The sequence below is a fragment of the Somniosus microcephalus genome, unplaced genomic scaffold, assembly GCF_052327205.1.
Source record: "Somniosus microcephalus isolate GS21.2 unplaced genomic scaffold, FLI_Smic_1.0 unresolved_chr1, whole genome shotgun sequence".
NCBI classification, from domain to species: domain Eukaryota; kingdom Metazoa; phylum Chordata; class Chondrichthyes; order Squaliformes; family Somniosidae; genus Somniosus; species Somniosus microcephalus.
Window position 1 is genome coordinate 163,976,764 of NW_028225179.1, and position 20,459 is coordinate 163,997,222.

Genomic DNA, 20,459 nt, shown 5'->3' on the forward strand with positions numbered 1-20,459 from the left:
CCGCCGCCGTGTAGTCTGCTGGCTCTCCTGTGTCCGGTAGAGTCGAAAAGATATCCTGGACATCTGGTCCTGCTAGGTGTAGAAGTAGAGCTCTTCTCCTCTGCTTTGTGGCAGCTGTAGAGGTATCGTCGATAATGAGTCCTTTGCCGTCGGCATAAAGCTCAAAAGACGTTAACCACCTCATCCATCTTGGACCCAACGTGGCTGGCTCGGCAAAACATGCAAAATTTTGAATGCCGGTCTTCTCCATCCTAGCTAACTAAAACTTGGGCAACTACCTAGCGAAAATGATTCCTTTCATTATCTTCGTCGCCAATGTTGTATCTTGTTGAGATACCGCGGCAAACGTGGGGGTCGAGACCAGAGTTGATGGAACACAACTGCTTTAATTTACATCATGGCAAAGAGAGAGCTTGAAAAGCCCGTGCAACCACTTAAATACTCCCCAGACAGGAAGTGCTCCCGGCAGCCTGTCCCTGCGGGAAACAAGTTGCCGGAGGAAAGGGCCCCCGGCTGGGGGCGGCTGCTGCCGGCAGTGCGCCTGCGTAAACTGTCCGTGCCGCCGTGAGCGGATTATGTCCAATGGTGGCGTGTCACCACAATCTATGCTTTAATGCGTTCAATCAAGCAACTAATAATGAGGTGTGCGGGTGGTACGCCGTGGTTCGGTGGAGCGTCACCCCGAGGTTGCGTGCTGTGGCCATCCAGAGTTCGGAGGTGAACTGGGCGCCTCTGTCGGAGGTTATGTCGGCCGGTACGCCGAACCTCATGACCCAGGTGTTAACGAACGCCCTGGCGATGTCGGCTGTGGTGGTGGAGGTCAGCGGCACTGCCTCAGGCCAGCGTGTGTAGCGGTTGACCATCGTGAGGAGATAAGTTTGGCCTTGCGATGGCGGCAGAGGACCGACGATGTCGATGTGTACGTGGTCGAAACGGCGGCTGGGTAGCTCGAAGTCTCCCAGGGGTGCTTTTGTGTGCAGCTGTACCTTAGCCCGTTGGCAGGTGAGGCAGGAGGTGGCCCAAGTCTGAACATCTTTGCTGAGGCCGCGCCAGACGAAGCGCTGGGAGAGGAGTTTGACGGATGCTCGGGAACCCGGATGGGAGAGCCTGTGGAGCGCGTCGAAGATGCGGCGGCGCCAGGTTGCAGGGACGACCGGCCTGGGTTGGCCGAGTGAGACGTCGCAAGTGACTGCCGTGGCTTCGGGCCCGTGCGCGACCTTGGCTAGGCGTAGCCCTGGCAGGCTGGTAGCCGCCGAGAGGAGGTCTGGGTCCGTGAGCTGGGCCGCTGCTAGTTGTGCGTAGTCGACCGCTAGGTGATTCGCGCAGATGGCGGGAAGGGAAAGGCAGTCGGCGACAACGTTGTCTCTACCGGAGACGTGCTGGATGTTCGTGGTAAACTCGGACACGGCCGCGAGCTGGCGTTGCTGCCTAGCGGACCAGGGTTCGGTGTTCTTGGCCATCGCGTATGTGAGCGGCTTGTGGTCCCCGTATGCGGTAAAGGGGCGGCCCTCCAGGAGGAACCTGAAATGGCAGACCGACAGGTGGAGCTCGAGGAGCTCGCAGTCGAAAGTAGAGTATTTGACCTCCGGGGGGCGCAGTTGGTGGCTGTAGAAGGCAAGTGGCTGCCACGCGCCATTGACCCACTGCTCGAACACGGCTCCAACCGCATGGTCGGAGGCGTCAGTGGTGAGCACGACCCGGGCATCGGCCCTCGGGTGCACGAGCAGGGTGGCATCGGCGAGCGCGTTTTTGGTGGCGTCGAAGGCGGCTGACGTGTCAGTGGTCCAGGCTACGGCCATCTTGCCGGATTTACCTCGGAGGGAGTCGTATAGGGGCTTCATGAGGGCTGCAGCTCTGGGGATGAACCTGTTGTGGAAGTTCACCATCCCGAGGAACTCCTGGAGGCCCTTGATGGTTTTGGGGCGGGGGAATTGCTGGACGGCCTGCACCTTGTTGGGCAGAGGGACGGCCCCAGCAGGGGTGATGTGGTGGCCGAGAAAATCGATCTCGGCTCGGCCGAATTGGCACTTCGCCGGGCTGAGGATGAGCCCGTGTTGGGCTAGGCGCCCGAACAGGATGCGAAGGTGTTCGAGATCACAGAAATCACAGAAACCCCCACAAGTGCAGATAGAGGCCATTTCGGCCCATCGAGCCTGCACTGACACATATCCCACCCGATCCCCGTAACCCCTACACCAACACATATCCCACCCTATCCCCGTAACCCCACGTATTTAATCCCCCTAACACTAAGGGTCAATTTATCATAGCCAATCAACCTAACTCACACATCTTTGGACTGTGGGAGGAAACCGGAGCACCCGGAGGAAACCCACGCAAACACGGGGAGAATGTGCAAACTCCACACAGACAGTCGCCCGAGGCCAGATTCGAACCCGGGTTCCTGGCGCTGTGAGCCAACAGTGCTAACCACTATGCCACCGTGCTGCCCTGTTTGGAGGAGCTGGCCACGAGAATGTTGTCTAGATAGATGAATAGGAAGTTCAGGTCCCGGAGGACTGAGTCCATAAGGCGCTGGAAAGCCTGGGCTGCATTCTTGAGGCCGAAGGGCATCCTCAGGAACTCGAACAGGCCGAATGGGGTGATGACGGCCGTTTTGGGGATGTCCGCGGGGTGTACGGGGACTTGGTGGTAACCGCGCACCAGGTCAACCTTGGAGAAGACGGTTCGTCCGGCCAGTTGGGCCGAGAAGTCCTGGATGTGCGGCACCGGGTATCGGTCGGGGGTGGTGGCGTTGTTGAGGCGGCGGTAGTCCCCGCAGGGGTGCCAGCCTCCGCCAGGCTTGGGGGCGATGTGGAGGGGCGAGGCCCAAGGGCTGCTGGAGCGGCGGATGATGCCGAGTTGCTCCATGGTGGTGAACTCGGCCCGCGCGATTTCCAGCTTGGCCGGGTTGAGTCTGCGGGCGTGGGCAGAGACCGGGGGGCCGGTGGTGGAGATATAGTGCTCCACACCGTGTTTGGGGTCTTTGGCCGAAAAGGTCGGGTTAGTGAGGGCGGGAAACTCGGCTAGTAGTGCCGAGTAGTCGTCTGTGGCTCTGGCGAGGCAGTAGGTCGTCAGGCCGGCCGAACGGGCCGGGGTGAATGCACCAGGGATGGGGGCCATAGTGTTGATGTCGACGAGGCGGTGCCTCGGGATGTCGACAAGGAGGCCGTGGGCGCGTAGGAAGTCGGCGCCGATGAGTGGGCAGAGGACCTTGGCTGTGAGGAACTCCTAGCGGTAACGGCGGCCTGCGAGGTCGAGCGTGACCATGCGGGTGCCGTATGTGCGGATGTCAGAGCCATTGGCTGCGGCCAGCATGATACCCCATGCGCCGCGTTGTATTTCGAGGGCGGAGGTGGGGGTGATGCTGTGCTGGGCTCCTGTGTCGCACAGGAATCGGCGGTTGGTGCTGTCGTCGGTGACGTACAGTAGGGGCCCCTTTTGCCCCGCGGCCATCATGGGGGCCGGTGCGGGGGGGGTTTGAAAGTGCACGGTGGCGTGCAGCGTTGGGCCCTAGTGCCAAAACGGGTGTGGTAGTAGCAGTGACCCGGAGTGGAAGGGCGGTCGGGCCTAGTGGGCCGGAGGGACCGCGTGGTCGTTGCCGTGAGGTCGGGCGCGACGTCGCGGGCGGTCTGCGCGGAGAGCAGCCGGTCGGCCTTTTTGGCTATCTCATTCAGGTCCGTGGAGCCAGACTCCACAATTAGCGGGTGGATGCTGGCGGGGAGCTGCCGAATGAAAAGCGTGCGAAAGAGGGCGCCGGGGTTTTTGTCGTCCGAGAGGGACAGCATGTGGGAAAGCAGGTCTGATGGTGAAGCATCACCAAGGCCTGGAAGGTCGAGGAGTTGGCAGTTGCGCTGGTAAGAGGACGCCTGAAATTTTTTAAGAAGCGCGGCCTTCAGATGTTCGTACTTGCCTTCCTCTGGTGGATCCTGCAGTGCTGCCCAAACCTTGGGGACTGTGGCGTAGGTGAGAGCGGCGACGAGGTAGTCGTACTTCGTGGCGTCGACTGTAATGCTTCTCAGCCGGAATCTGGACTCGGCTTAAACGAACCAGGCCTCGGCCAGGTTCTCCCAAAAGTCCGGTAGTTTAACCGTGACTGCGTTTGTATCCGCCATGCTAGCTTAGGATTCGTCCTGAGCGTCGGGGTCACCAGTGTTGAGATACCGCGGCAAACGTGGGAGTCGAGACCAGAGTTGATGGAACACAACCGCATTATTTTACATCATGGCAAAGAGAGAGCTTGAAAAGCCCGCGCAACCACTTAAATACTCCCCAGACAGGAAGTGCTCCCGGCAGCCTGTCCCTGCGGGAAACAAGTTGCCGGAGGAAAGGGCCCCCGGCTGGGGGCGGCTGCTGCCGGCAGTGCGCCTGTGTAAACTGTCCGTGCCGCCGTGAGCGGATTATGTCCAATGGAGGCGTGTCGCCACAATCTATGCTTTAATGCGTTCAATCAAGCAACTAATAATGAGGTGTGCACCAACATTTAGCTCATATACCTGATCATTACTGATAACCAGGTCAGGCACTTAAATCTACCAAACTGACTCTCAATGCAGTGAATCCAAGCGGTGTGAGATCCCGGGGAGAAGCGCCTCTCACGGTGCTACCTGCAGAGTGTAACTCCAGGTGGTTGGAGGTCCGGTTCAAAAATTGCTGTGGAGGTTTTCCGTCTCTCGGTTAGTTTGTGTAGAAAGTACAATCGACCAGTTTCTAGTTATGGTGATGTTATCTTGCTGCACCTGTACCAATCTGTGTGTGTGTGTGTGAGAGAGAGAGGGAGAAGTATGAGTGCCTTGGTGTAGGGTGCCATTATATTACAGTCCACAGCTGGCAGGCTCCAGCTGTGATGACGCTGACTGCTAACCTCACATTGTACAGTGACAGAGCACGCATGTGTAAAGCTATGCTGGTGATGGGCTGCACTTTTAAAACCAGGTGAGAGGCGGCAGGCATGGAGGCTCTCTCCTCGCATCTATCTACCTTCCACTGTCTAAGATATTGCAAATGTTCTGCACTTTCTCCCATTATAAATTATTGGCCCAGAAATTCGGGTCGGGGGCTTCCCGCGGGTGCAAGCCCCCGACCTGCACTTACCTTGCGCGCCGGCCGTTGAGCTGTGGGCCCCCGTGGGATTCCGATCCGGGGCCTGGTCCAGCTGCCGGCGCGCAGTGCTTGCGTATCCCAGGGGCGCAGTTAGTTCGATGCGTCCCACGTGGGCCATGGGGAGCCAATTGGAGCAGGAAATGCTCCATTCATAAGTTTGACAAGAAGGGCTGTCAAAACTTATAAATACTACGGCCCTAACACATCACCAAATCTTCAAATACATTTAAAACTATAAATTACAAGAAATAACTATTTTAAACAATAATTTAAATTTTTGAAAAAAATAATTTTATTTTCTAACGGGGCTAAAAATAAACTTAGCTTTCTTTAAAGCATTTAAAAATAATAAACCTGTGGAAAAAATGTTTTAATTTTAATTAATTCACCACTTACCTTGTAAAAAGCAAGCCTTGCGCCTGCTTTTCACATGTCTAACTTCTGGAGACTTACCTTCCCGGGAAAACCTGGAAAAAAAAACGTAAGTTCAATGCGCACGCGCAGCCTCTCCCGCGCACGCGTTCGACCTCTGAACCCCTTCTTTCAGGGGAACAGAAGTGCCGGTTTCCCGCGCATGCGCAGTGCATTCACGAAACCGGCACTTCCATTGGGCTTACGGGTGAGTACCCCGTGCGTACTCACCCGTGGAGACCCGAATTTCTGGGCCGACGTGTCCACACTTATATTCGCATTGTATTCTGTGGACATGTCAGGCTGCAACTACACGCAGCTACCAGTGGAGGCGCTGTGGCCCCAGCAGTGGGTGACTGTGTAACTACAGCAAGGCAGGCTGGAGGTCTACAGAGCTCCTATTGTAAGTGTAGGAGGAGCATTTCATCATAGAAGTGTCACAATGCGGACAGGATGAGTATACAATGGGGATTGAATTAAGTCTGTACCTCCTCACAGCTCTTGACCTTATTGTGAAGTCACTTTGCAAGAAGTTCACACATCACAGTTAGTCTCTGGTTATTGTCACCTTCAAAACTATAAGCCCTAGAAACTGTGCATGGCTGTGAGACAATATATAGATACACACCCAGGATTTCAAAATTATTAAACATCTTCATTGTTCTCAAGTTTGGGGATAGCCATCTTCCTCACAGTTTGCCACGACTCTGTCAGCTGCCGAGATTCAGTTCTCACAGCGCTGCCGTCCAAGGAATGAATCAATAAACTGTTAATGGCAACACCACATCTTAACGGAGAAGTATAAAATATCTGACTTCAGGTGTTGCTCTGTGTATTTCCTGAAAAAGTAACGGGTAATGTTACGTTTCCAAGTTAATTTCCCGGTGTTACTCCAAACAGTAACTCGGTCCTGTCACTGTTTGTTCTGGGCTGTTCCTCCCACTGACACAGCTGAAATATTTCACACTTGGTGTCATGTTGCAGTGTGGGATGCTGAATTCTGAATTTCTGCTCCCAGACCCTGACTGTGAACTCAGATCCGTGTTTCTGTTTTATTTCAGGAGGCAGCTTCCCGGGAAAGAAGGTATGACGTTCTCTCTACTGAAATGTTATTTAATCTGTTAAAGGAACAAACGGCCAGAATTCTAGAGTTGAATTCTAGAGGCTGCAACAAATTACAGAGGACATTAATAAACTTGCACAATGGCAAATTATAGAAGCATAAAAGATAGGAGCAGGAGTAGGCCATTCGGCCCCTCGAGCCTGCTCCGCCATTCAATGAGATCATGGCTGATCAATTATTGATAAATGAAGTTCAACACAGACAAATATGAGGTATTACGTTTTGGTGGGAAGAATAGGGAGGTCACTTAACACTTGGAGTGTTGGGCCTAGAAATTCGGTGGCGCCCCAAACCTCGCCAGGGCGCCGGAAGTACCGCCCCAGAAGGAGTCGCGAGCGCCTGCCGGAAATTCAGTTTGAGCGCCCCAAACGGAAGCACGGCATCCGTCTTGGGGTGCTGCAACTGAAAATCACAGCGCAACGTGCAGCAGCACCACACGCTGTGGCACGGCGCGCTGTGGTACTGCAGGCCTTCCTCCCCGTGAGTGCCGGCAAAAGAGCCCGGCACAACGCGGTGGGGGGGGGAGCTCAGGAGGCCGGGGACGGCTGCACGAAGAGGTGCTGGCAGGCGGCCAGCAACAAAAATGGCGGCCCCGCACCTCAGCGCCTCTACCGCCGCAGGTAGGCCCCCCTGAACCGGTCGCAAATTGCGACCGGCGTTACAGCGGGGGGCGCTACCAAATTTGGCGATCGGGGCGGTAGCGGAGCGCTGCGCATGCCGATGACGTCATTGGTGGCGGCGCAGCGCTACCGGCTAATGCCGCAATTAGCGCCCCGCTAAATTTCGTGTGAGGCGTGGCCAGTGGCGCTAAACCCACTAAGTGCGCTCTTTGGGCGCTAACTGGTGGCGCAGCCCACTGAATTTCTAGGCCTTAGAGTCTAGGTGGGGTAGAGAAACAAGGGGATCTCGGAGTACAAATACACAAATCACTAAAAGTGGCGCCACAGGTTTCCAAAGCTGCTAAAATGCAAACCAAGCACTAGGGTTTATTTCTAGAGGGAAATAATTGAAAATTAGGAAAGTTATGTTAAATCTATATCGAACCTTGGTTAGACCACACTGCGTGGAGTTCTGGTCGCCATATTATAAAAAGGATATAGAGGCACTGGAGAGGGTGCAGAGAAGATTTACAAGGATGATACCAGAAATGCGAGGGTATACCTGTCAGGAAAGGATGAACAGGCTGGGTCTCTTTTCTCTTGAAAAAATGAAGGCTGAGGGATGTCCTCATAGAGGTCTATAAAATGATGAAAGGTTTTGATAGAGTGGATACAGAGAGAATGTTTCCACTTGTGGGGAAGAGCAGAACTAGAGGCCACCAATATAAGACAGTCACCAAGAAATCCAATAGGGAATTCAGAAGAAACTTCTTTACCCAGAGAGTGGTGAGAATGTGGGACTCGCTACCACAGGGAGTGGTTGAGGTGAATAGTATCGATGCCTTGAAGGGGAGGCCGGACAAACACATGAGGGAGAAGGGAATCGAGGGTTATGCTGATAGATTTAGATGAGGAAAGATGGGAGGAGGCTCGAGTGGAGCATAAACACTGGCATGGACTGGTTGGGCCGGATGGCCTGTTTCTGTGCCGTACATCCGGTGTAATCCTATGTAATCCTATGTGTGTATGAACATTTGATATTTTCAGGATTACTCAAGGGGAAAATGTCCTTTCATTGGACGGCCGGAATCTGCCGCAGGGAATATTCAAAGGGCCCGGACAGTACACAGCGTGGAAAGAAATGATAGAGAACATCAGCCCAGGTAAAGAGTTTTCACCGCCCCTATTTCAGACTTTGTACAAGTCTCGTTGTGTGAGTACATCGAAGGAATGAAATACAGTATTTAGACAATTAGGAACAAAAAACATTCTGAAATATTCTCTATGAGGAGTTTGAAACTGGTTTGTGAAATCAGTGTTCCTGTCTCTGACCACACATCAGATCCAGGAGTGACGATGCTGTACAGAAGCAGTGTGTATTATTGGTGACACAGAACAATGTTCTCACCCTTCAGACTGACGGGTGACTCTGCAGCATCAGAATAATACCCAGACTGCTGGTCACAAAATAGTTCAAGATACGAAGGAATGGAATCCGTGATTCTTCCTTCCCCGGCAGAAACTTGGCTTAGCGCCAGTCGCGCCCCCCCTAAGACCCTCCCCCACCTTCGAGGGGTTCGGTCCCATCAAACCACAGCTCCACAACTTGTTCCCTCTAGGGGTCCTCCCCGGCCTCCTGGCACACTGTCCTGCCTCTTTAGTTCCCTAACGGAATATTTTTTAAATGGTGAGAAAGTTTCAAATATTGGTGTTCAGAGAGATTTGGGTGCCCTCGTGCAAGAAACACAGAAAGCTAGCGTGCAGGTACAGCAAGCAATACGGAAGGCAAATGGTATGTTGGCCTTTATTGCAATGGAGTATAAGAGTAAGGAAGTCTTGCTACAATTGTACAGGGCCTTGGTGAGACCACACCTGGAGTACTGTGCACAGTTCTGGTCTCCTTATCTACGGGAGGATATACTTGCCTTGGAGGCGGTGCAACAAAGGTTCACTAGATTGATTCCTGGGATGAGAGGACTGTCCTATGAGGGGAGATTGTGCAGAATGGGCCGATACTCCCTGGAGTTTAGAAGAATGAGAGGTGATCTCATTGAAACATACAAGATTCTGAGGGGGATTGACAGGGTAGATGCTGAGAGGTTGTTTCCCCTGGCTGGAGTGTCTAGAACTAGGGGGTATAGTCTCAGGATAAGGGGTCGGCCATTTAAGACTGAGATGAGGAGGAATTTCTTCACTCAGAGGGTTGTGAATCTTTGGAATTCTCTGCCCCAGAGGGCTGTGAATGCTGAGTCTTTGAGTATATTCAAGGCTGAGATAGATTTTAGGCCTCTCTGGGAATCGAGGGATATGGAGATCGGGCAGGAAAGTGGAGTTGAGGTCGATGATCAGCCATGATCTTATTGAATGGCGGAGCAGGCTCGAGGGGCCGTATGGCCGACTCCTGGTCCTATTTCTTATGTTCTTATGTGTTGGTCCAATCTGTGCAGGACTCATCAGGGAACATCACAAATAGGCCCCGTTCCTGTTTCTGTGTAATAAACATTTCCAATTGTAACTCAGTTTGTAATCAGTGTTTGACTGGAACCCCAGCAGGGCCGGGGTGACTGAATAACCCTCCCACCCTCACCCTGCAACTTATCATCCCCGCCCAACCTGGACTGGAATAGAGTCTCTGCCCCTCCAGAGACCACAGCCTGGAATTCCTGGGGAGATATTACCCGATCAACATTTAACTCCATTTCCTGGGACCTTCCTTTGGCTGCGATTTTAGCGAAACCGCCAACACATTGAAAATAAACGGATCAGCGCCTTCATTGAAGAGCAGAGAGTGTGGGGTGTTGGTCCAATCTGTGCAGCACTCCTCGGGGAACGTCACAAACTAGGCCCCGTTCCCAGGGCGGGGGAGTTCATTCTGACCATTGTTACAGAAAGTCCTGGGCTTGGGATTAGGAAAGCGCGACGTAAATTGTGGGAAGAGAGCATGAGGAAAAACGTGTTTACGCAGCGAGAGGTTAGGATCTGGAATTCACTGCCTGAGTGGGTGGTGGAGGCAGATTCAATCGTGGCTTTCAAAAGGGAATTGGATAAGGACCTGAAGGTAAAAAAATGCAGAGCTACGGGTAAAGGGCGGGGGAGTGGGACTTGCTGGAGTGCTCTTGCAGTGAGCCAGCACGGGATTGACGGGCCGAATGGCCCCCTGCTGTGCTGTAACCATCCTGTGACTGTGTTCTGTTCGAGGTGGGAACGAGTAACGTCAGGCTGAATGAAGCTGGTGCCCAGCAGGAAGTTGGGGGTCTTATGCTGGATCCACAGGACGATTGGTTGCCATTAGGAAAGTGACTACTTCAACATGGAATCTAAAAAAAGACATCAGGCAGAGTCCAAGTGCTTGCCGGGAAATTCCTGGCCCTCCAGGCAACGCCAGAGAAACGCAGCAACCGCACAGAGCGGCTCTGGAATGGGCACTGATCGGATGGCCAAAAATTAGATACTGTTCTCCTGTCACCCGACCCTGTGGCCCTGCTGTCCTCGCTGGCCTGGGTTCCCCGTGACCTTTGCCTTCATGTGATCCTTTCCAAACCACCCCTCTCTTGTGATAATGTTGTATTTTAACCACCCATTGTCCAAATTACTGAAACTGGATGCTTATCTAAGGTTTTAAGTGTCACCCGTGGCTCTGTGTTCGCACTCTCGCCTCAGAGTCAGAAGGTTGTAGGTTCAAGACCCACTCCAGGGAGTGGAGCACCAAAGTCTAGGCTGACACTCCAGTGCAGTACTGAGGGAGCGCTGCACTGTCGGAGGTGCCGCCTTTTGGATGAGACATTAAACCGAGGTCCCGTCTGCTCTGTCAGGTGGATGTAAATGATTCCACGGCATTATTCAATATTTATCCCTCAATCAACATTAGTAAAACAAATCATCTGGTCATTATCACATTGCTGTTTGCGGGACCTTGCTGTGCGCAAATTGGCTGCCGCATTTCCTACATTACAACACTTAAGTGCTTATTTGATTGATATAACTGACACCTGTTGTGGACAATGCAGCCATTATGATGCAATTTGATTGGTATAAAAGGAGAATGTAAGAATAATTGTAAAGGACAACATATTACAGAATCGAAAGTAAAAGGAACATTATGTTGTAGGTCTCCCTCTGTTCGTGAGTTATCTGGAAACCTAAATACACCACAAATAATTTAACAGCTGGTTCTGTAACTGAGGCGATACATATTAAAAGATATGTATAGACTGTCAAAATCAGGGGCTGATTGGTTGAGTTACTGTTACTGGACATGTCTGACACACCTTCAGCAAACCATCAGCCCTTTACTGGATGCTGGGCCCAATGATAGATCCCCAGGGATCCATACACGTCAAGGAAGTTGTGTCTAGAGCGTCTGTGAACGATGAAAGGGTCCCTATTAGGAACATAGGAACATAGGAATAGGAGGAGGCCATTGAGCCGCTCGAGCCTACTCCGCCATTCAATGAGATCATGGCTGATCGTCGACCTAACTCCACATACCCGCCTTTGGCCCACATCCCTTTGGTTAACAAAAAGCTATCAATCTCAGATTTAAAATTAACAATTGATCCAGCATCAATTGTCGTTTGCGGAAGAGAGTTCCAAACTTCTACCACCCTTCGTGTGTAGACGTGTTTCTTAATTTCACTCCTGAAAGGTCTGGCTCTAATTTTTAGACAATGCCCCCTAGTCCGAGACTCCCCAACCAGCTGAACTAGTTTCTCTCTATCTACCCTATCTGTTCCCCTTAATATCTTGGAAACTTCGCTCAGAACATTCCTTAACCTTCTAAATTCCAGGTAATGCAGCCCTGATTTGTGAAATTGTCTTCACCTGCTATCCCCAGGCCTACTTACTCATCAGGTCATCCTCTGCAATATCCCATCATCTCCAAAGTGATCCCACCACCAAGCATCAATCTTCTCTTCTTTCGAGGTACTTTTCCACACAACCAAAGCAGACTCAACACCCAATTCACTTGTTTCAGGTTAGATCAACATTCAGAACATGATCAGTATTTCCTCATGAGCCGGTGACTTATGTGCGCTTTCTGCAATCTAGCGGCCCAATTCACCACCGTTGTTGCTATTTACTCTCAATTACAGAGTGAAGGTGGGGATTGTGTGGTCACTTTTTTTGAAGACTTTTGCTTTGTCCACAGACATGGTTCTGGTCTCTCTGTGACTCCCTCCAGCTCTCCCTCCCATTCCCTTCCATCATTTCTATCCTTGCTCCTTCTACAAAGCTAGGTGGGAATGTAAGTTGTGAGGAGGATGCAAAGAGGCTTCAAGGGGATATAGACAGGCTAAGTGAGTGAGTGAGAACATGGCAAATGGAATAAAATGTGGAGTTATCCACTTTGGTAGGAAAATAGAAAAGCAGAGTATTTTTTAAATGGTGAGAGATTGGGAAAAGTTGGTGTTCAGAGGGACCTGGGTGTCCTTGTACATGAATCAATGAAAGTCAACATGCAGGTACAGCAAGCAATTAGGAAAGCAAATGTTATGTAAGCTTTTATTACAATAGAATTTGAGTAATAGAGTACCGATGTCTTACTGCAATTGCATAGGGCCCTGGTGAGACTACACCTGGAGTATTGTGTACAGTTTTGGGCTCCTTACCTAAGGAAGGATATACTTGCCATAGAGGACGTGCAACGAAGGTTCACCAGACTGATTCCTGGGATGGGCAGACTGTCCTATGAGCAGAGATTGAGTAGACTAGGCCTATATTCTCTAGAGTTTAGAAGAATGAGAGGTGATCTCATTGAAGCATACACAATTCTCACAGGGCTTGACAGGGTAGATGCAGGGAGGATGTTTCCCCTGACTGGGGAGTCTAGAACCAGGGGTCACAGTCTCAGAATAAGGCATCGGCCATTTAGGACTGAGATGAGCAGAAATTTCTTCACTCAGAGGGTGGTGAATCTTTATCCCATCCACAATCTGTTAAGGTCCTGTTGTTCAGACTGCATAATCTAAACAAATCAGTAACATCCTGTGACGGGGAAGCTGATGATTAAACATTTTGTATAAATTTGTATTCGGAGATATGAAAGGATATCGCTCTTATTTGCTCCTCTTGAGAGGAGCAGTCTGACACAGGCCCTGGCTCCACAGATGCCAACCCAGAGCCCGTGACGGTGGTGCAATGTCTGGTGTGGTTTTCTCCCAATGCTGAGCCTTTTTTCACTTGTGTTAAAGATTTATTGCAGCCAGTATTTCAGCTGTCATGTTATTTGTATTAAAGGCAAGTCCGTTAAATTTCCATTTCTCCTTTGTGTTGACTGGAGAATTGCGAATGTTACACCGTTGTTCAAAAAAGGGTGTCTGGATAAACCCAACAACTACAGGTCAGTCAGTTTGACCTCGGTAGTGGGGAAACTTTTAGAAACAGTAATCAGGGACAAAATTAACAGTCACTTGGATAGGTGTGGATTAATTAAAGAAAGCCAGCACGGATTTGTTAAAGGCAGATCGTGTTTAACCAACTTGATCGAGTTTTTTGATGAGGTAACAGAGAGGGTTGATGAAGATTGTTAAGTCTGTGTGTTCTAGTTATTGTTAATAAGAATCACTGCACACAGACCACAAGAATAAATTCAACAGGTCTTTACTAGTCGAAGGTCAGGCTGAACTGCCCAATAAATCATTACACAGCACTTATATACCGGTGTGGTCACCACCGGTATTACAGTATACAGCAGCCAAGATAAAGTAGTGCATCTCTTAAAATAGTTCTCTTAAAGGTGGAACGGTTACATACACCACAAAGATAATATGGTTGACGTGGTGTACATGGACTTCCAAAAGGCGTTTGATAAAGTGCCACATAATAGGCTTGCCAGCAAAGTTGAAGCCCATGGAATAAAAGGGACAGTGGCAGCATGGATACGGAATTGGCTAAGTGACAGGAAACAGAGAGTAGTGGTGAACGGTTGTTTTTTGGACTGGAGGAAGGTATACAGTGGTGTTCCCCCGTGGTCGGTGTTAGAGCTTTTCTTGATATATATTAATGACTTGGACGTGGGTGTACAGGGCACAATTTCAAAATCTGCAGATGACACAGAACCTGGAAGTATAATGGACAGTGAGGAGAAGAGTGATAGAATTCAGGGAGACACAGACAGGCTGGTGAAATGGGCAGACACGTGGCAGATTGAATTTAACGCAGAAAAGTGTGAAGTGATATGTTTTGGGAGAAAGAATGAGAGAGGATGTATAAACTGTAACACTGTCATGGTAAACTTGACTGAATCTCCATTTGCAATAAAAGTTGACCTAAATTTACCATCATGCTTTGCGAGGACAGGAAGTGGTTGCTGTGAGAACTTTGCAAATAAACTCTTTGACTCGTAAGCTGTAAAAGCTGCCAATTGTCTCTCAACAGATATGGAAAACAAACTTATTGAAGTTCTGTGGGAACAGACTATGAAATCAGTGCAATAACAGAAACATCTTCAGACTATGGAATGTACCTAGCCTTGAAGGCCCACAGTTGCTGAACGGACTAGTGATAAGAGGGTCTGGGAAACAACTGCCGACCATTATGCCGTAAAGTTAGGGATACGGACGCAGTGGGAGGGTTGCCAAATTTTGGTGATATAAACGGTACTGTTTCAAAACATTCGGCACTGCAGTGGGGCCTATAGTCGATGGTGACCTGGTCAGTTGCCAGTTAAAGTTAGTCATACGTCTATCATCGTTGAATTGGCCTCTCATCTGGTGTTGGTACGTACGTGGTTTTGCTTACAATCACCTGAGCTTAAAGTAAATGATTTTAGATGCTTGCTTGTGATAAGTATATGAATTGAGAACAGTTTATATTCTGGTAATTACTTGTAACCTCTTGTTGATTTTTAAGTAAAAGAAGTTTCACAGATTCATTGGGTTTTGTGTTGCCTGTTCCACGAGTCTGATTTCTGTAGTGTCCGCGTATCAATAACACACGGACTGCAGGAGAACGGTAATAAGAGGTGTTTACTGAACAGAGGGTATGCTGGAACTGAAAGTACAGAAGCCTGCTACGGCTTTATATACAGGTGTGGTCACTGCCGGTGCTACAGTATAAAAGCAGTTCTCTCTTAAAGGTACATACACAACAATTCCTCCCCTTTTAGATAAACAGTACTTAACATTCATTTAACAATTGAATAATAACTAATTACAATTACAATTTTCTTTGTACTATATACATCAGCTGAAAGTAATCATTTATAAATTCAGTCTTTGAGGAGGCTTCCTGATCCTGTCTGGATAGCGCTTTTCTCGAGTATCCTGTTCTTGCGGCGGAGTCGATTCTGGCTCATTGTCATTGGTTGGTTCATCAGCTCCCAATACCACTGATTCTGAGGTCGACGCAATCTGTACTTTGGGTTCATCACCAGGTGCGCATGCTCATGGTATGGGTTTGACTTGTTCCTGTGACTCTAGAATCTGGTCAGCATGGCATCTCACAATGCTCTCTCCAACGTCCACTGTGTACATTAGTGGTCCCTGCCGTGTGCATATCATTCCTGGCTGCCATTTTTCTGTTCGGTAGTCGCGGGCCAAGACTGGTTGCCCTATCTTGAAGCTCCTGGTTGGCTTTTCATTGATGTGCTGGAATTGCTTATTCTCAACATCTCGTCTTATGTTTGGTTTGAGCAAGTCCAGGCGACATCTTAACCCGTGGTTAAAGAACATCATGGCTGGAGCTTGGTTGGTGACTGCATATGTCGCATTTCGGTAAGCAAACAAGAAATTATCCACCTTGTGTTGCAGTGGTATGTTGTTGTTATACATCGCCTTTATTGCTTTTTTAAAGGTTTGAACAAACCTCTCAGCCAATCCATTTGTGGCTGGATGATATGGGGCGGATGTGTAATGCTTTACCCCATTATTCCTCAAAAACCTCCGGAAATCCTCGGACACAAACTGTGGTCCCTTGTCAGAGCAAATCTGTTCTGGCAAGCCATTCCTGGTGAAGATGGTCTGTAGGACTGCAATAGTGTTCTCCGTGGTGGTGGAGGACATTTTGATGACCTCTGGCCATTTCGAATGTGCATCCACGGCGATTAAAAACATTGAGTCCATAAATGGACCAGCAAAATCAATGTGTACCCGTTGCCATGGAGATGAGGGCCATTCCCATGGGTGTAGTGGGGCCTGTGGTGGAGCATTTTGGACTTTCTGGCATCCTGTGCATCTCTTGGTCATTTCCTCGATTTCTTTATCGATTCCCGGCCACCACACAAACGCCCTGGCTAGGCTCTTCATTTTTACCCCTCCCAGATGACTCTCATGAAGCTCATTGAGCACTCTATCTCTCAACTTGGATGGAATTACCACTCGGGATCCACACATCAAGGTCCCCCGGCACACTGACAGCTGTTCTCTCCTTGGCGAGAATGCTGGCAACAGTGAGTCGCCATGTGCTGGCCATCCCTTCACCGTCAAATCATAGACCCGAGAGAGTGTCGGGTCATTTCGGGTTTCCTTCTCTACATTTGAGTTTGTAACAGGTAGACATTCGACTATGGTTGAATGGAATATCTCAACAGGGTCCACTGCAGGTGCTTCCTCCACCGTAGGCAGCGGCAGGCGCGACAGCCCATCAGCGTTTCCATGCTGTTTCGTGCCCTTATACTCTATGTCGTACTGATGTGCCCCTAGAAAAAGGGACCATCTTTGCAGCCGTTGCGCCGTCATCACCGGAACGCCCTTCTTTGGGTTAAAAATGGAGACAAGAGGCTGGTGATCAGTCAGTAAGGTGAATTTCTGCCCGTGCAGATAGTGATTGAACTTCTTCACACCCTACACCAGGCTAAGGGCCTCCCTGTCAATCTGGGCGTAGTTACGCTCGGCTGAAGTTAACGAGCGTGACGCAAAGGCTATTGGCCTCTCTGAACCGTCAAGGAATTTGTGCGACAGCACCGCTCCAATGCCATAGGGAGACGCATCACATGCCAACCGAATCGGTAGTGATGGATTGTAGTGGGCCAATACTTCTTTTGAAGTGATTAGGCATTTACATTTCTGAAAGGCATGCTTACACTCATCACTCCATTTCCATGCTACTCCAGTTTGCAGCAGGGCGTTCAGCGGGTGCAGAATTGTAGACAAATTTGGCAAGAACTTATGGTAGTAGTTCACCAACCCGAGGAACGACCTCAGTTGTGACACATTTTCCGGTGCTGGAGCCTTGACTACTGCCTCAATCTTGTCTGGGGACTTATGTAACCCCTCTTCATCAATCACGTGGCCACAATACGAGATTTGTTTCCTGAAAAACTCGCATTTGGGGCGGTTGGCTCGTAGCCCATATTCTTGTAATCTAGTGAGCACCTGCTCCAGGTTGGCAAGGTGTTCACTGTCATTTCCGCCCGTAACCAGGATGTCGTTCAAATAACACTGGGTCCCCGAGATCCCTTGCAGGACTTGTTCCATCGCTCTCTGCTAAATTGCCGGAGCTGATGCTACCCCGAATACCAGTCGGTTGTACTGGTAAAGACCTTTGTGAGTGTTTATTGTGAGGTATTTTCTAGATGATTCATCTACCTCCATTTGTAGATACGCTTGGGCCAGATCAATCTTCGTAAAGCGTTTCCCTCCAGATAGTGAGGTGAAAATATCTTCTATCCGCGGAAGTGGATATTGTACTGTGTGAAGGACTGGGTTCACAGTTACCTTAAAGTCCCCACAGATGCGAACCTTCTTCGGTTCCCCAGGCGTGCTGCTCAATGATTTCTTCATTACAGGAATGATGGGTGTGGCCCACTCGCTCCAGTCCACCTTGGACAGCACACCCGCATGCTCCAGACTCTCCAGCTCTGCTTCGACGGCTGGGCGGATCGCATACGGCACCGGTCTGGCCTTAAAAAATTTGGGGTTTGAGTTATCTTCAATTTTTATTGTTGCCGTTACGCCTTTTAGAGTCCCAAGTCCTTGCTGGAACACCTCTTTCGCGTCAGTTAGAATTTTTGACAGTCGTGCAGGTGTGGCGTCGTCATCCTTTTTGTCAGCCACAGCTAGCGCCTGAATGGAATGCCAATCCAATTGTATTTTTCGGATCCATTCACGTCCCAATCATAGTGGTCCTCCATCTTGTAGTATATATAGATACAGTTCCTGTGTTTCCTTGCCGTTGTATTTAACGGGCACCCTTATTTTTCCTCTGGGGTAGACTTTTTGACCCGTATATGTCTTCAAGACAATGGACGTATCAGTCAAGGGAATGTGTGAGAATAGCCGCTCGTAGTCTCGTCGATTCATGACTGTTAGGGCTGATCCTGTGTCCAATTCCATCTTGGTGGATATCGGAGGTAAACCGGACCACATTTCGGTTGATCGGTTGAAGCCGGCACACTTGGACCTTGACCGCCCGGTCATGACCACACAGCCGCCAAAACGTGGCCGACCGCCCACAGTCGCCGTGCCAGATCAAGCGCAACCAACCGCCAGTCCGCCCGCCGTCCAGCAGCTTCCACTTCAATTGTACCGAAGTCGCTCTGACAGGCTTGTCAGGCCTCCTCGCCATTTCACTTTTTCTGTTAAAGACAATTCTGCGGGGGGCGCATGTGGCGGAGCCACTAAGGGACTCCGATCAGCTGTATATAATTCCCTTTAACAATTAGCTACAGCCTGAGTCTGTATCTTTGTATATACTGTTTGCATGTACAGAGCGCGGTCCCTTTAAGAGCGCAGGCAAACACGATTACGTCACGCTGTTCATCACGTGATCCCCACTGGCGGGAAAAACATGATGACGTCATGACACCAGCCACGGGACCGCCCAGGCAGTCCTCGTGGAGCCTCCGAACTGACTAGGCCTGTATTCGTAGTTCTCATGCATTTGTTTGTTAAACTCAGTTTGTTTTACATTAAACATCGTTTGTTTGATCGCCTGAGTCGACCTCAGTCTCTTGATAGGAACTGGACATTCCTACAAGTTAGTCACAAAATATGTGACGGGTTAGTTACCCCTCAGGGAGGGTTGGGTACGGGTCTTTATAGACAGTGATGATCAAATATTGGAGGCTGAACAGTGGACACAAGGCTCCATGTGTCAGCCAAGTGTAAGGAAATCCCTTTGTTTATTGGCCTATCAGAGGCAGGTTAACTCTGATGAAAGGGTAAAGGTCAAGCTAAATAAAGAAACAGAAGAAGAAAGGGAACCTAGAAATAGGCTCGAGGGAAAGTTAGAACAGGAGGAGAGATGGTGTAATAAAGAACAACAGCTCGAGAGCCAGTGTATAAATAATCAGAATCAGTGCGATGACTTGTTGAAAAAACTATCCAAACACAGACATCGGCCAGAGCAGGCAGAAAAGGTCAATGAGGACCTGAAGGTTGCATTTAGGGTCACCCAGAAAGAGGCTCTGGAGGAACGGAGTGCTCGTGGGGACCACACTGAATGGAATAAGCAGATTAAGGAATGGGAGATAAAGAGGGAAAACGAGCTACGTTGCAGGCTAACCAATCTGAAAACTCAGCAAGGAATGGAAAAACAGGGATTTGGGGAGCCAGGAAAAGCTGCTGAGATGACAATTTAAAAGGTGAAAAAAAAGTAACTTAACGTTTTACCGACTGTGCCGAGACAAATAAAACAGAATATTTGCTGAGTGAAAGGAACCTTAAAGGAATTTCAGTTTGTGTGCAAGTGTGTGTTAAAGTGTGAATGTGTTAAATATGTTCATTTATGAAGGGGAACCTGGAGGTGGTGGTGTTCCCATGTGCCTGCTGCCCTTGTCCTTCTAGGTGGAAGAGGTCGCGGGTTTGGGAGGTGCTGCCGAAGAAGCCTTGGTGAGTTGCTGCAGTGCATCTTGTAGATGGAACACACTACAGCCATGGTACGCTGGTGGTGGAGGGAGTGAATGTTTAAGGTGGTGGATGGGGTGCCAATCAAGCGGGCTGCTTTGTCCTGAATGGTGTCGAGCTTCTTGAGTGTTGTTGGAGCTGCAATCATCCAGACAAGTGGAGAGTATTCCACCACACTCCTTACTTGTGCCTTGTAGATGATGGAAAGGCTTTGGGGAGTCAGGAGGTGAGACACTCGCCGCAGAATACCCAGCCTCTGACCTGCTCTTGTTGCCACAGTATTTATGTGGCTGGTCCAGTTAAGCTTCTGGTCAATGATGACCCCCCAGGATGTTGATGGTGGGGGATTCGGCGATGGTAATGCCGTTGAATGTCAAGGGGCGGTGGTTAGACTCTCGCTTGTTGGAGATAGTCATTGCCTGGCACTTGCGCGGCACA

At 49.8% G+C, this 20,459-nt stretch overlaps 1 protein-coding gene across 3 annotated transcripts in view; it reads left to right on the forward strand.

Annotated features, from left to right (window-relative positions):
- LOC147096453 (nuclear factor 7, ovary-like) overlaps positions 1-20,459 on the forward strand; it is a 145,382-nt gene that overhangs the window by 10,155 nt on the left and 114,768 nt on the right. For 2 of the 3 annotated variants that reach the window (XR_015074919.1, XM_085975251.1), the window contains exons 3-4: positions 6,576-6,598; positions 8,284-8,399. Coding sequence is in view for 2 of the 3 variants with exons in the window: in XM_085975251.1 (XP_085831377.1) it covers positions 8,378-8,399 (22 nt within the window). In the remaining variant the exon portion in view is untranslated. Of the gene's footprint in view, positions 1-5,826; positions 6,414-6,575; positions 6,599-8,283; positions 8,400-20,459 lie in introns of those variants that run through there. The other variant, XM_085975250.1, reaches the window with a different exon arrangement.